Source organism: Chlorocebus sabaeus, chromosome 15 (assembly GCF_047675955.1).
Source record: "Chlorocebus sabaeus isolate Y175 chromosome 15, mChlSab1.0.hap1, whole genome shotgun sequence".
Classification (NCBI taxonomy): domain Eukaryota; kingdom Metazoa; phylum Chordata; class Mammalia; order Primates; family Cercopithecidae; genus Chlorocebus; species Chlorocebus sabaeus.
The window spans coordinates 89,319,440-89,332,348 of NC_132918.1; the positions used below are offsets into that span (position 1 = coordinate 89,319,440).

The window sequence follows — 12,909 nt, forward strand, 5'->3', positions numbered from 1 at the left end:
GCTGCTGTGAGAATGAAGCTGCCGCCCGGCCGGCCCAGGCTGCCCCTATACCTCAAACCTTTTCCTCCTCCTCAGCAGCAGCTGTCCTGTGTGCTGAGCAGGCGAACCCACCTCCGCTCTGGGGGCTCTGTGTCACAAGCCGAGCGTCTGCCGTTTCCCTTCCCGGGGCTTCGTTTTATCTCAGTTTCTCCTGGGCGCAGCGTGGAGGTGGGTGCTGGCCACAGGGTCACCCACACACCAGTCAGAACCCTACCCCTATGCTTTCTGATCATCTCTGCATCTGTCACATCCTTTATTTCTCTATACCAATTTAAAACACAATTCCAGGGAGAGACACCGAAACAGACATCGGGCTTGTGAGCCAGATGTCAGAAGGCAGTGGCCTCCACTTTGTATCTCTGGGATGCAGTGAGTAGACCTCAAGGTGTGGGCGAGAGCGGGTGGGTGTTACATAATGGGGAGGCAACAGGGCTGAGGATATTTTATTCTCCAGGCGTGGTGCAGCCTTCAAGGGTGCTTTGCAAAGCACAAGGATGGCCTTGTTAGGCCACACACTCCGGGGAGAAGCAATGAAGGAAGAGGGGGAGGAGGAGACCCTGGTTAGTGGAGCAGACCAGACTCCACTCCCTCATCTTGGGGGTGCAACCCTGTCCCTTGCATGTGAAAAGCCAAGGCTTTGGAGACTCAGCTCCTCTCCGCCCCCACCTGTTGCCTGGTCAGGCCCCAGAGGCCGCCTTCCCCAGCTCCTGTATGCCCTGCTACTAGGGCCCGGCTGCCCGAGCCTCAATAGACACGGTGAGCCGCAGAGAACCGCAGCTCGACCTCAGGTCCCACTCCTGACTAGCATTGTACAGCAGTCCCAGGGAGCCCTGCCGAGGAGACAGCTGGACGTTCAGCCAGCGACACTGGGCCTGGTCACAGGCGAGCACCACGGTGCCCTCGGGGTTGCTGTAGGTGCACTGGCTCCGGGCTGCCCTTTCCGGCACAGCCAGATGCCAGCTGCCCCCTGCCTTGTTGTCGTCCAGCCATGTGACCTGGAAGCCCAGACGGTCCCGGGTGATGGGACACACCAGCTGCTTCTCATTCAAGGCGGGCACCACCTGGCCTTTGAGGTAGGCAGGGCTGGCGCAGTAGGTCTGGATGTTCAGGAGCCGGTCGGTGTACTGCTGCAGCCAGTTGAAGAGGTAGGCCAGGTGGCAGTCACACTGCCAGGGGTTGCCGTGCAGGGCCAGGTTGAACAGGTTGTAGTTGGTGTCGAAGATGCCCTCTGGAAGTGTGGTCAGCTGGTTCTTGGAGAGGCTGAGCAGCTCCAGCTTGGACAGGTTCTGGAAGAGGGCTGGGTGCAGTGCTGTCAGGTTGTTGCTGCTCAGGTAGAGCTTGACCAGCTCCTCCAGGTCTCTGAAGATGCCAGCTGGGAGGTGGGCAATGGCATTGTATGAGAGCATGAGGGAACGCAGGTTGGACAGGTGGGCAAAGGCGCCCTCAGCGAGCGTCTCCAGCTGGTTATGGGTCAGAGACAGGCCGACCAGGTGTGGGGTGTGGGCAAAGAGGCCAGCAGGCAGGGCCTGAAGCATGTTCCCCTGTAAGCTCAGAAAGGTCAGATTCCCCAGGGAGGCGAAGACGGAGAGTGGCAGGTGCGTGATGGCATTGTGCTGCAGCCACAGCCTCTCCAGGCGGAAGAGTTGGGAGAACACCCGAGGGGGCAGCTCCGAGATCTTGTTGCTGTCCAGGAAGAGCTCCTGCAGGCTGCCCAGTCTGCCGAACACACCCTGGGGGAGGCCAGAGAGTGCGTTGTTGCTCAGTTTCAGGGTCTGCAGGCTGGTGAGTGGGTGGAACAGCTCCTCTGGGAGCTGGGCCAGGAGGTTCTGGGCCAGGTTGAGTGTCTTCAAATGGGTCAGAGGCTGGAAGAGCCTCCTGGGCAGGGCCTGGAGCCGGTTCCCCTGCAGGTGGAGGGACTCCAGGGCAGCCATGTCCTGGAAGAGGCCCTCGAGCAGAGCCTCCAGCATGTTGAAGTTGAGGGTGAGCTTGCCCAGCGAGGTCAGGTTGGAGAAGGTGTTGGCGCTGAGGTTCAAGAAGCTGCTGCCTGTGATCTCCAGGTCCTCCAGCCTGGGCAGCCCCCCGAAGGCATCTGGCCTAAACTGGCAGAGCTGAGTGTTGAGGAAGACCACCTTGGTCAAGTTGGGGTTGCTGCCAAAGGCTCTGGTTTCCACCGTAGTGAACGAGGTCTCCACAAAGATGATGTTTGTGGTGTATGGCGGGATGTCCGGCGGGATGGCGGCCAGCTCCTCGTCTGAGCAGAACACCTCCTGGACAAAGCAGTCGCAACCCACGGGGCAGGGCTGGGCAGGCCTGGCCAGGAGCAAGAGGGAGGCCCAGAGCAGCCAGGCTCCAGGGAGCATCTTCTAGATTCGAGGATGGAGAGAAAACAGGAAGGGAAACTTAATCATCACACAGCACGGCACAGTGACCAGGGCACTGGACCGCGAGCTCGAACATGCGGCAGGACAAAGACACAGGGCTTTGGGGCTTTCTGTGTTCTGTCCAGATTGGGGAAAGAAGCGGAAAAGAGACAAAAAGGCATGGAAGAGAGGCATAAAAGGAGACCATGGGCATTGTGGCATTTTCAAAGATAATATATAGGATATGGACAGATTATTCCTGAGTTGGAAGTTCCTAGACCATAACTCTTCCTGAGTTTCCATATCTCAGCACACATCAGAGCCAAATGACGCGGAGATCCTGGCACCTGCTCTTTGCACAGTTGGTGGAGGGGGAGGGCAGCCACAGAGACGAGATGGCTCCTCGAACTGCTGCTGAAATGCGCTCCCCCCGCCCACCTGTGCCCACTCCTCCACGGCGGGGCCCGAGGAGCGTTCCAACGTCATGTGGACAGAAGGACCCCAGACCTGGGGATTCTACAGAACAGTAGATTTCTTTAAAATTCTCCAAAATTCTTTAGATTTTCTTTTTTTAAAAAAAAAAAAACAGTAGATTTTCTAGCATCTACTCACAGGTCACAGATTGGTGATGCACCTCACAAATATGTTTTTTTCATTCCTCAGTGACATTTTTCATATATGAATCAGTAGCCAACATGTAAAAATTGGAAAACGTCACGGTAAAGGTCTAGGTTTCAGAGTGAACTGGGGACAGTGGGCCCGCATTTCCACGTAGCAAGACCAGCTGGGGCTTCGTGGCCCCCGCCCTGTTAGAGGGTGTGTGCCCTCCAGGCCGCCACTGTTCCCACGCACAGCACTTATTCACATGGCTTGGAGTGCTCTTAATTCCATGGGTTCAAATCTTAGGTCCATCGCTTTCCAGCTACATGACCTTGAGCTTGTTGCTTAATCCATCAGTGCTTCAGTTTCCTTATCTGTACAGTGGGGATTATAATAGTCCCTACCATGTGAGGGTAATTGTTAGGGATTAAGTGAGTAGATATAGGTAACAGTTTTACATCAGGATCTGGCATAGAGTGAGTAATTAATCAACCTCATTAACTATCGTTAAAGGTTGCAAGCTACCTCACTACAGAAAAGGTTATTTGAACACCAAAAAAAAAAAAAAAAAAATCAAATTAAAAACAAAACGCTCTTTAGACGAAATACACTTGAATTTACCAACAATTAAAAAAAGAAAGAAGCCCTCTCACAAATAATCCTAATTTTTCTTAATTAACTTCTTCTCAGTAAAAGGGATCTGCGAAAGGGGTTCCCCAGTTGCAGAATCTGGGTACCAAGCCCTCTTGGCTGGCTGTCTCTCTGCTGCCCCCTGCTGGTGCCTCCTCCACCTGGAGATTCTGCTTCTGGCTGAAGGTCTCCCATTAAACTCATAGGCTTAGGACCCAGTGCTTAGGGGAGCCCCCTTTACTCTCCCGCTCAGTCACTCAGTGACTCTCAGTCCTTCCAGGAATGTTCTGCCTCATCAGTAGACAAGGAACAACTTCTCCCTGAGAAAATGCACGCCTTCCTTTAGGCTGCGCTAAGGCATGCATAGCTAAGCGAGCTTGGGAAGGTGGTAAGGAAAGTCTCTACCAGTAATAACCGCTGGCCTGGGATTAGAATCTGACTCCTGCGGCTGGGCGTACACCCGCCTGGTGTGAGCGGCTGGAGAGCTCCACCTCTAGTCCCAGCACTTTGAAAGTCCAAGGCAGGTGGATCATGAGGTCAGGAGTTCCAGACCAGCCTGGCCAAGATGGTGAGACTCTGTCTCTACTAAAAACTACAAAAATTAGCCGGATGTGGTGGCACACATCTGTAATCCCAGCTACTCGGGAGGCCGAGGCAGGAGAATTGCTTGAACCCAGGTGGCAGAGGTTGCAGTGAGCCGAGATCGTGCCACTGCACTCCAGCCTGGGCGCTGGACTCCATCTCATAAATAAATAAATAGAATCTGACTTCCGCAATCACCTCTTCCAGGAAAAGGAAAATGTCCCTGCCACTTAGGACATGTGAGGGAATGGAACAAGCCTCAGGCAAGCGTGTGCCTCCTGGGTCTGTGTCCCTAGACCTCAGCTACAGAGCTAGCATGAGACTAGAAACAGAAAGCAGTGGGCCTGACTGAAGAGGATTGGGGTAGCCACTGTCCCCCGACACACACCACACAGGCACACAGCTGCCACTAGCACCTGGCTTGCCCCTGAGGCACCTACACAAAACCCCTAGGGGTCCTGAAGGAAGCCGCCCCGGACCCTAGGAAGGAGGACCTGGAGAACGTGTCTCCACTTTAACACTCAGTATAGGCACCGAAATGATGGGTTTTCATGGCAGTCTGTTCTGTGTACTCGTCTCTCTATGCCCAGAGCAGCAGTGACTTCCTTTGGGCTCAGGCAGGTTTTGGTGAATGGAGCTCTCCAAGGCTGGGAAGAGCAGTGTGGGAGGCAGAGCCACCTCCCCTGGGATGGGCAACCCCAGAATGAGTGACCCCCAGCCAGGCTGCCAGATCTGCCTCGGTTCCTCCCGAGAGTAAGAGGGGAGCAATTGTGTTTAATTTTATTATTTTTTGAGGCAGAACTTCACTCTGTTATCCAGGCTGGAATGCAGTGGCACGATCATAGCTCACTGCAGCCTCAATCCCCCGGATGTAAGTGATCCTCCTGCCTCAGCCTCCAGAGTGGCTGGGACTACAGGCGTACACCACTGTGCCTGGTGAGTTCTTATTTTTAACATGCCACAATATCATCATGGTGCCAGTCCCCCTCCCTTGCTAGCCTCATTGGTCATTGTTTCTCAAAGGCTATTTCCAGAAAGTACTCCCCTGGAATGATGGGCCAGACAATGCTGGGGCTTGCAGGTCCCGAGACCATCTGGCCTCCTCGCAGGGAGAGTGAGGCAAGGCCCCGGGCTCTTCACAGCAGGGCTTGGCTTGTGGAGCCCAGATCTCCTGGTTTTGTTCATCACTTCTGCCAGGAAAACAGGCCAAAGCCGGAGTTGCACCGTGGGACGCTCAAGCCCGATGCGGGGAGTATACCTCTCTGCTGAGCAAGCTGAGTGCTCCCTGGCTTCCCTGGGTCTGTGCCTCTCACTTTTAATCCACTGTCATTTAGAAATAATGTGCTTCACACATTTCCAACAAAGGAAGGAGCTCTAGGATTCAAGCCTTGAATCAAAACCATGGCACTGGTGGCACAGAAAGTCAAGTGCAGGCAAATCAGCTACGGCTCGGGAGACGCAGGCAGAGGGAAAGACATCTCGGTGATGCGGGGGCTTGGCTGAGGGGTCAGTTTCCGCCTGCCGGTTCCCAAAGCTCCCGCACATACATCTTGATCCTCAGCACAAACCTAGAAGTGCCCAGGACAGGGAGACTGGGGCCCCCAGAGCTACAGCGACTGGCCCAAGGGCACACACACAGAAGCGAGGGGCCAGGGCCAGTCCTGACAGCCCGGGCTCTGCGGGGTCCTTGCCATGACACCACCAGGCTCTGTCCCAGGGCAGTGGAGTGGGTGGTGTGGGCAGGCCCTCTCCTCGTATCTGCAGGTCCCAGGGAGAACATTGTCTACCTGGAACTCCACCCATTGTCTGTTCCCTTCTCTTTCCCCTGACTCTCCTGCACTGTGAGTGGAGACCCCACACACATCGCCCCTCGGCACCCCACAGGCCAAAGACTGTGCACTTCTGGGGCATGGTCAACCTAGGGAAGATGGACCCAGGGAGGCAGCCCACACAGACTGGGGTTCTGGGTACCCAGAGCGTGGTTTAAAATGGGGGCACAGCCTCCAGATGGGCATGTGCCGTCGGCACCTCTTGGGGGTGGTATCATGGGGGAGGAGGGCCAGAACAGGGCCCTCTAAGTTCAGGGCAAGACCCCTCTTGCCTGGGTCTACTGGGGCAGGGGGCGGGGAGGCAGGGATGATCCTCACAGTGAGGGCACAGAACACTGACAATTCGCAGACGGTCCACTCCCCGCCCGAGCCCCCTCACCTCACCCTGGAGTGGTGATGAGTCAGACAGCCTGGGTTCAATCCTAACTCCCCTCCAGCTTAGCTCTGTGGCTTTGACTGCATGGCTTAACCTCTCTGTGTTTCGCTTTCCTTCTCTTCAAAACAGTGAGCACAGTACTACCTTCCTGGTGGGGATGTTGTGAGGATGGAATGAGAAAATGCATGAAAAGCTCCAAGCTCAGGCCCTAGCACACGGCAAGTGCTCGGCAACGTTAGTGACCCCGATATTCCGAGCAGTGCAGCCCCAGCTCTGTACTGAAGCAGTCACGGGTTCGCTAGGCAGAAACCCATGAGACCATCCAACCACCCCGCTGTGGGCCAGTGAGACCCCGCTCCACTGCACTCCTCCTAGCGCTTTCCTCCAGCCAAGGGAAAGAGCTAGAAGGTTTAGGGAAGCACAGATTCTGAGGGCTCTGGCTGGGAGGCTTTGGACTTGGGCCTCTTCCCCAGCCTGCCCTCAAGAAAGCAGGTCACTGGGGACCTCTGGAGACGGAAGCGCCCCTCCCTGGGAACTGTGGAGGCCCCAAGGGCCACAGCGGGGCGGCAGCCAGAGGCCTTCTGCTCCTCGTCTGGGAATAAGACCAGCAAATGCCCACAAAAATGTTCCACACTTTCGGCAAGCCAAGGAAGTCTGGCTTTTTAAACGGTTTTTTTGGGGGGATAGGGAGGGTTTGGCTGGGTGCAAACGAGCTCCTTCCTTTCCTCAGATTGCTCTTGGGAGGGTACATCTCTGTGCATGCCTCAAGCCAGTCTGTCATCCACCACAGAGCTAAGCCTCACTTCTTCCAGAGGGGGATGGGACCTAGAATGGGGCCTAGAACCCTGGCCCCAGACACCCAGGGACTGCTACCCGACGCTGGCTCCACGGATGTCTGCCTCGCCAGCGGGCCTGGATTTGGCCACTTGGGCTCCAGCTCAGCTGGAAGCACAAAGAGGGGCTTCTGAGACTCGTCCAGAGTCCCTGGCTGCCTCTTCTGGTCCTCCAAGAAGACCTGCCGCTGCCCAAACCTGGTCCCCTCTCTTCTCAGTCCAGCAACATAAGTCCAATGGCTGAGGCGGTCGGGCTTGCGCCGGGTCCCAGCCTCTGCTCCTGCCCTGGCCAGCCCACCCCATCCGCGGCCCAGTTGTGTCCCAGGGAGTGAAGCCACCTCTCAGAGCCCCAGCCTCGGTGTCTGTAAACCCAGAACGACCACGATAACAATAACCATCATAATACCTCAATCATAGCATTGTTAGGGCTGTTGTGGCTCTTAAATGAGGTAACAGGCATCGGGCCACAGCAACAAAATAGAAACAACCTAAATGTCCAACATGAGGGATTGGTTACATGAATCATGCTACACGGAGATAATGGAAACCTTCTCCGCTATCTTTAAAACTATATTACAGGCTGGGTTCAGTGGCTCCTGCCTGTCATCCCAGCACTTTGGGCAACGGAGGCAGGAGGATCGCTTGAGGCCAGGAGTTTGAAATCAGCCTGGGCAACATGGTAACAGCTCATCTCTACAAAAAAATTATAAAAATTAGCCAAGCATAGTGGTGCATGCTTGTAGTCTCAGCTACTCGAGAGGCTGAGGTGGGAGGATGGCTTGAGCCCGGGAGGTCGAGGCTGCAGTAAGCAGTGATTGCTCTACTGCACTCCAGCCTGGGAGACAGGGGGAGACCTTGTCTCAAAAAAAATAGAGTAAAAAATAAAATTTTAAACAAAAAGAAAATTTATTACAGATGTGTATTTATTGACAAGATGTTTGCAATATCTTAAGTGAAATATATGAAGTCTCAGAATGCTACTTTTCCATTTTTAAGGTGTATTTGTGCACAGAAAACACAATAGAAGCTTATGCACCAAATATTTGTGGTGGGGTCTGGCACTGTGGTTCACACCTGTGATCCCAGCATTTTGGGAGGCCAAGGCGGGCAGATCACCTGAGATCAGGAGTTCAAGACCAGCCTGGACAACATGGTGAAACCCCGTCTCTACCAAAAATACAAAAATTAACTGGGCATGGTGGCACACGCATGTAATCCCAGCTACTCAGGAGGCTGAGGCAGGAGAATCGCTAGAACACGGGAGGCAGAGGTTGCGGTAAGTCGAGATCACGCCACTGCACTCCAGCCTGGGCAACAAGAATGAAACTCTGTCTCAAAGGAAAAAAAAATTGTGGTCATTACTTCTGAAAAAGGGAATCGTGGATGATTTTGATTTTTTCCTTCTGCTTAAAAATGTATGTTCCACATTTTTACGAAAGAAACATATCACTTTTGCGGTGAGGTTGAAACCTATTTTATTCTAAATATCGAGATAAATGTGTAAAATGCACAGCACAGTTCCACACACATAGTAGGGGCTTACTTGACTCTTTCCTTCCTGGCAGTGATGTTGCAAAGGCCCAGGGGAGCTTGTCTATCAGCCGTGTTAGCTTCTGGAAGAGACGACAGCTGACAGGTTGAACTAAGAGGCAGTTGTGAACTGGGCACTGTGCGACCCTCCCAATTTATACCCACCCTCTCAGGCCAGTGGAAGTCACACTTCCCCCACGAAGCCTTCCTTGACTATCCTTTTTTTTTTTTTTTTTTTTTGAGATAGAGTCTCACTCTTGTCGCCCAGGCTAGAATGCAGTGATGCCATCTCGGCTCACTGCAACCTCTGCCTCCCAGGTTCAAGCGATTCTCCAGCCTCAGCCTCCCGAGTAGTTGGGATTACACGCACCTGCCACCACATCTGGCTAATTTTTGTATTTTTAGTAGAGATGGGGTTTCCCCATGTTGGCCAGGCTGGTCTCAAACTCCTGACCTCAGGTGATCCACCCGCCTTGGTCTCCCAAAGTGCTGGGATTAGAGGCGTGAGCCACCGCGCCCGACCCTTTCTTGGGTCCTCAGATCCCTCTTGTACTGTGTTGAATGTTGCGCTCTTCCGCTGTTTTCTATTCAGTTGCACCCACCCGAGTGAGCCCGTGGTACTGCAGGCTTGCTGCGGCGTCTCTGCAAGCAGCTCTGCACCCCAGCACCTGGCTCAGGGCTGGGCACTGAGAAGGCAGCCAGGCTCTGTGTGCTGAATTGAAGGGAATGTGTTTGGTGGCTGTCAGTGACTTCGCATCTCAGGCCTGACTCTCATCCTGCTTAGTAGCAGGGGAAAACACGTCGGCTCCGCCAGTGCCACAAACTGGGATCAGATTCTGATGCCATCACCTACGAGCCATGTGGGCTTGGGCAAATCACTCCAACGGCTCTAAGCCTCAGGTTTTCCACCCTTAATTATCACCTCTGCCCTCAGGGTTAAAATTAGCACTCCACTGGATAATAAACAGGCTAAATAAGAGAGTAAATACAAAGCCCTTAACACAGTGCCTGGCAAATACTGAATATTCAATAAAAGGTGGCTCCCTGCAGGTTTATATGACCGTAAACTTTATCATATGAGACAGCAGGCTTCTGGGAGGGAAACGAGGAGCTAGTCATCCTCGGGCCTGAGCTGGGTGCCGCGTGTGCGCTGTCATCCCAGCTACTGAGCAGGCTGGGTGGTAGGATCGCTTGAAGCCAGGAGTTCAAGACCAGCCTGAGCAACATAACAAGACCCCATCTCGAAAAACAATAATAATTATATTTATTAATAATATTTAGTATTAATATAGTATTAATAAATAATCAGTAATACTATTTATTATTGTTATGCCAAGATGACAAGTATAAACTAGGCAGAACCAGGCCAACCTGGACATCTGGTCACCCTGCTTATCCTCTACTCACTACTAGCTCCCTGCAGGCCGGGACCGGCTGGTTCTCATCTCACAACCCCCGCCCCCGCCCCACCTGCCTCCTGCCTCTTCCCAGCAGCGCCCTGGCCGAGCACCTAGGGGACTTCTCCTCCCAGGGCAGGGGCCCCCTGGAACTGCAGCCTGCCTGGAGCTGGGGAACGCTCTGAAACGGGGAGACCGCAAGTTCCCGTTCCTGCCCCCATGTCCCTGCAGACCCAGGAGCCCTTTAGCGAGCCCAGGAGCCTACCGTGAGGCCGAGCGGGTGGCGCTGGGCTGCCCTGTCTTCCTGAGGAGCAGAGAGGAGTCTGGTGTGGCCTGTGGTCAGCTCAATCCAGCCCCAGCGCTGATCAAAGTTCCAGGCAGTGGTTCCTCCCCTCACGTGGCCCCAGCGTCCCAGAATGTCACCAGGGTCACAGGACGGGAGAGGGCCTTGGCAAGGCCTCTGAAGATTACAAAACGACCCTGAACTCCTCCCACCTACAGAGCCCTCGTGGGGCCAAAATCCCACCAAGGTCGCAGGGTTGGTACCTTCAGCACCCCAGGGACACAGCAAGCCCTAGAGACACCCGCAGGCGGCTGGGTTGGTCAGGACTGGGATGGGGTCCACGTTCACACCCACCCCTGTGGGCAGAGGCAGAAGCACTGGGAGCCTGCCCTCAGCCTCGGGCCCCTGCTCTGCTCTGCTCTCAGCGCCCGGAGGCATTCCAAGAGGGCTGTGGATTTGTTGCTTTGTCTTGTGTGTGTTTGTTTAATGAATGAACTCTCTAAACCCTTCCTGAGTTAGAAGGGGGAAAAGCTATAGGGAGATGAATTGGGGCCCAATGTGGAGAGCAGCGCTCACACACTCAGGGCTGTCCGAGGATGAAAGATGCCGCTTTGGAAGAGAGGGAGTTTCCCGTCTCTGGAGGTGTGGAACCAGGGCTGCAGGACATGCGAAGTGTGTGTGTGGTGAGTGCGTGCGTGTGGGTGTGTGTGAGTGGGTGTGTGAGTGGGTGTAGGAGTATATGTGTGTGTGGGTGTAGGGGTGTGTGGTGAGCCTGTGTGTGGGTGTGGGGTAAGTGGGTGTATGTGAGTGGGTGTAGGGGTGTGTGGTGAGTGGGTGCGTGTGAGTGTGCAGTAGGTGTGTGTGTTGGGGTGTATGTGGTGTGTGGTGAGTGGGTGTGTGTATGCACTGAATGTGAAAGTGAGGGTGTGTGGGTGTGTGTGGTGTGTGGTGAGTGGGTGTGAGTGTGCACTGAGTGTGAGAGTGAGGGTGTGTGGGTGTGTGGTGAGAGCGTAGGAGTGGGTGTGTGAAGGTGTGCAGGGTGAAGGGGTGACCTGGACGAGCAAATCTAAGATCGTTTCAGTGCCAGGAGTCTACCATTTAAAGTAGACTGATGGCTTTTTCACTCATTGCGTGGTATTTTTATCTCACGCTTTTTATGAGTGCAAAATAATGTTTCTTTTGCACGTGAGCTGATTGCATCAGCCAAACTGCAAAGGTCTAATAAGGTGTGGCAAGGAAGTGTGTTTCAGTGGCAATATACCACAAATGCACCTGGCAGAGGAGAGCAGGAGCCTCTCAGATAGAGAAAGGCGGTGAACAAAGTGTTCCCAGCTCCCCCTCGGCGGCCCCCAGGCTGGCAAGGGCGGGACAGTGGCTGGGAAAAATGGCTTGCGTGGGGGCACTCACAAGCAGGTCTGGGAAGAGCCTGGCACTGCCCTGTACTCAAGGTTCTCAAGCCATCCACACTCACCTCCAGCAACACCGTTTGTCCATTGGTCAACGTGGCCTGGTGAACAAGAGAAATTTGGCATTGGACAGATCTGGGTTTGAATTCTGACTCTTCAACTAACTAGTCAGTCCTTAGACAAGTGATTTAATCTCTACAAGCCTCTGCATTCTGGTCTGCGGAATGGGTGTGGCAGAAGGCCTGGGGAGGTAGGAGAGAGAGAGAGACAGACAGAGAGAGAGAGAGCATGTGTGTGTGTGTAGGGTGAAACATCTGTGGAAGGGGACTTGCATTAAAATTCCAAGGATTGGCCAAGCGAGGTGGCTCACGCTTGTAATCCCAACACTTTGGGAGGCCGGGCGGATCATGAGATCAGGAGATAGAGACCATCCTGGCCAACGTGGTGAAACCCTGTCTCTATTAAAAATACAAAAATTAGCTGGGCATCGTGGTGCATGCCTGTAACTAGGGAGGCTGAGGCAGGAGAATCGGTTGAACCCGGGAGGCGGAGGTTGCAGTGAGCCGAGATCACGCCACTGCACTCCAGCCTGGCAACAGAATGAGACTCTGCCTCAAACAAACAAATAAAACAATTCCAAGAATTTTCTGAAAGAGAAGGGATGGAGATTCTAACTCCTTTCCCCATTATCCAAAATTCCAGAAAGTTGTTTGAGTGTACTAAGGTTCAGTGGCTAGGGAAGGACCAAGCCCCGCCCCGCTCATCGAAGGGGCCCAGCCCTGTAATATGGTGAACATGACTGACCCCTGTCGGGCTTCATCTCCTAAGACAGGCTTCCACCTGGCAGAAGGGATCTAAGGCGCTAGAAGCGTCCAGGTAAATATGATTGGAAGCCCTTTTCCTGGGTATAATCGTGGGATAAAGGGACAGGGACAGCAGATCACCCCTCTCTTAACTGCTGGGCCTGCACCAGCAGCTGTGGCACCCCTGGAACCCAGAGGCCTGAGGGAGTTCTGGGGATGCCTGGACACTTGGAGGGAGTCA

General features: G+C 54.0%; 1 protein-coding gene across 2 annotated transcripts; it reads right to left on the minus strand.

The window, feature by feature from the left end:
• Positions 1–275: 275 nt before the first annotated feature.
• Positions 276–10,645, minus strand: CPN2 (carboxypeptidase N subunit 2). 2 transcript variants are annotated; one of them, XM_008009559.3, is made up of 2 exons: positions 10,442–10,645; positions 276–2,399 (listed from the first exon to the last, which is right to left on the minus strand). In XM_008009559.3, the coding sequence occupies exon 2, from the start codon at positions 2,397–2,399 to the stop codon at positions 762–764; it is 1,638 nt and encodes a 545-aa protein (XP_008007750.3). In that variant the 5' UTR covers positions 10,442–10,645; the 3' UTR covers positions 276–761. The 2 variants fall into 2 exon arrangements, with proteins under 2 accessions (XP_008007750.3, XP_008007749.3); XM_008009558.3 differs by having other exon boundaries at positions 276–2,402.
• Positions 10,646–12,909: the final 2,264 nt, after the last annotated feature.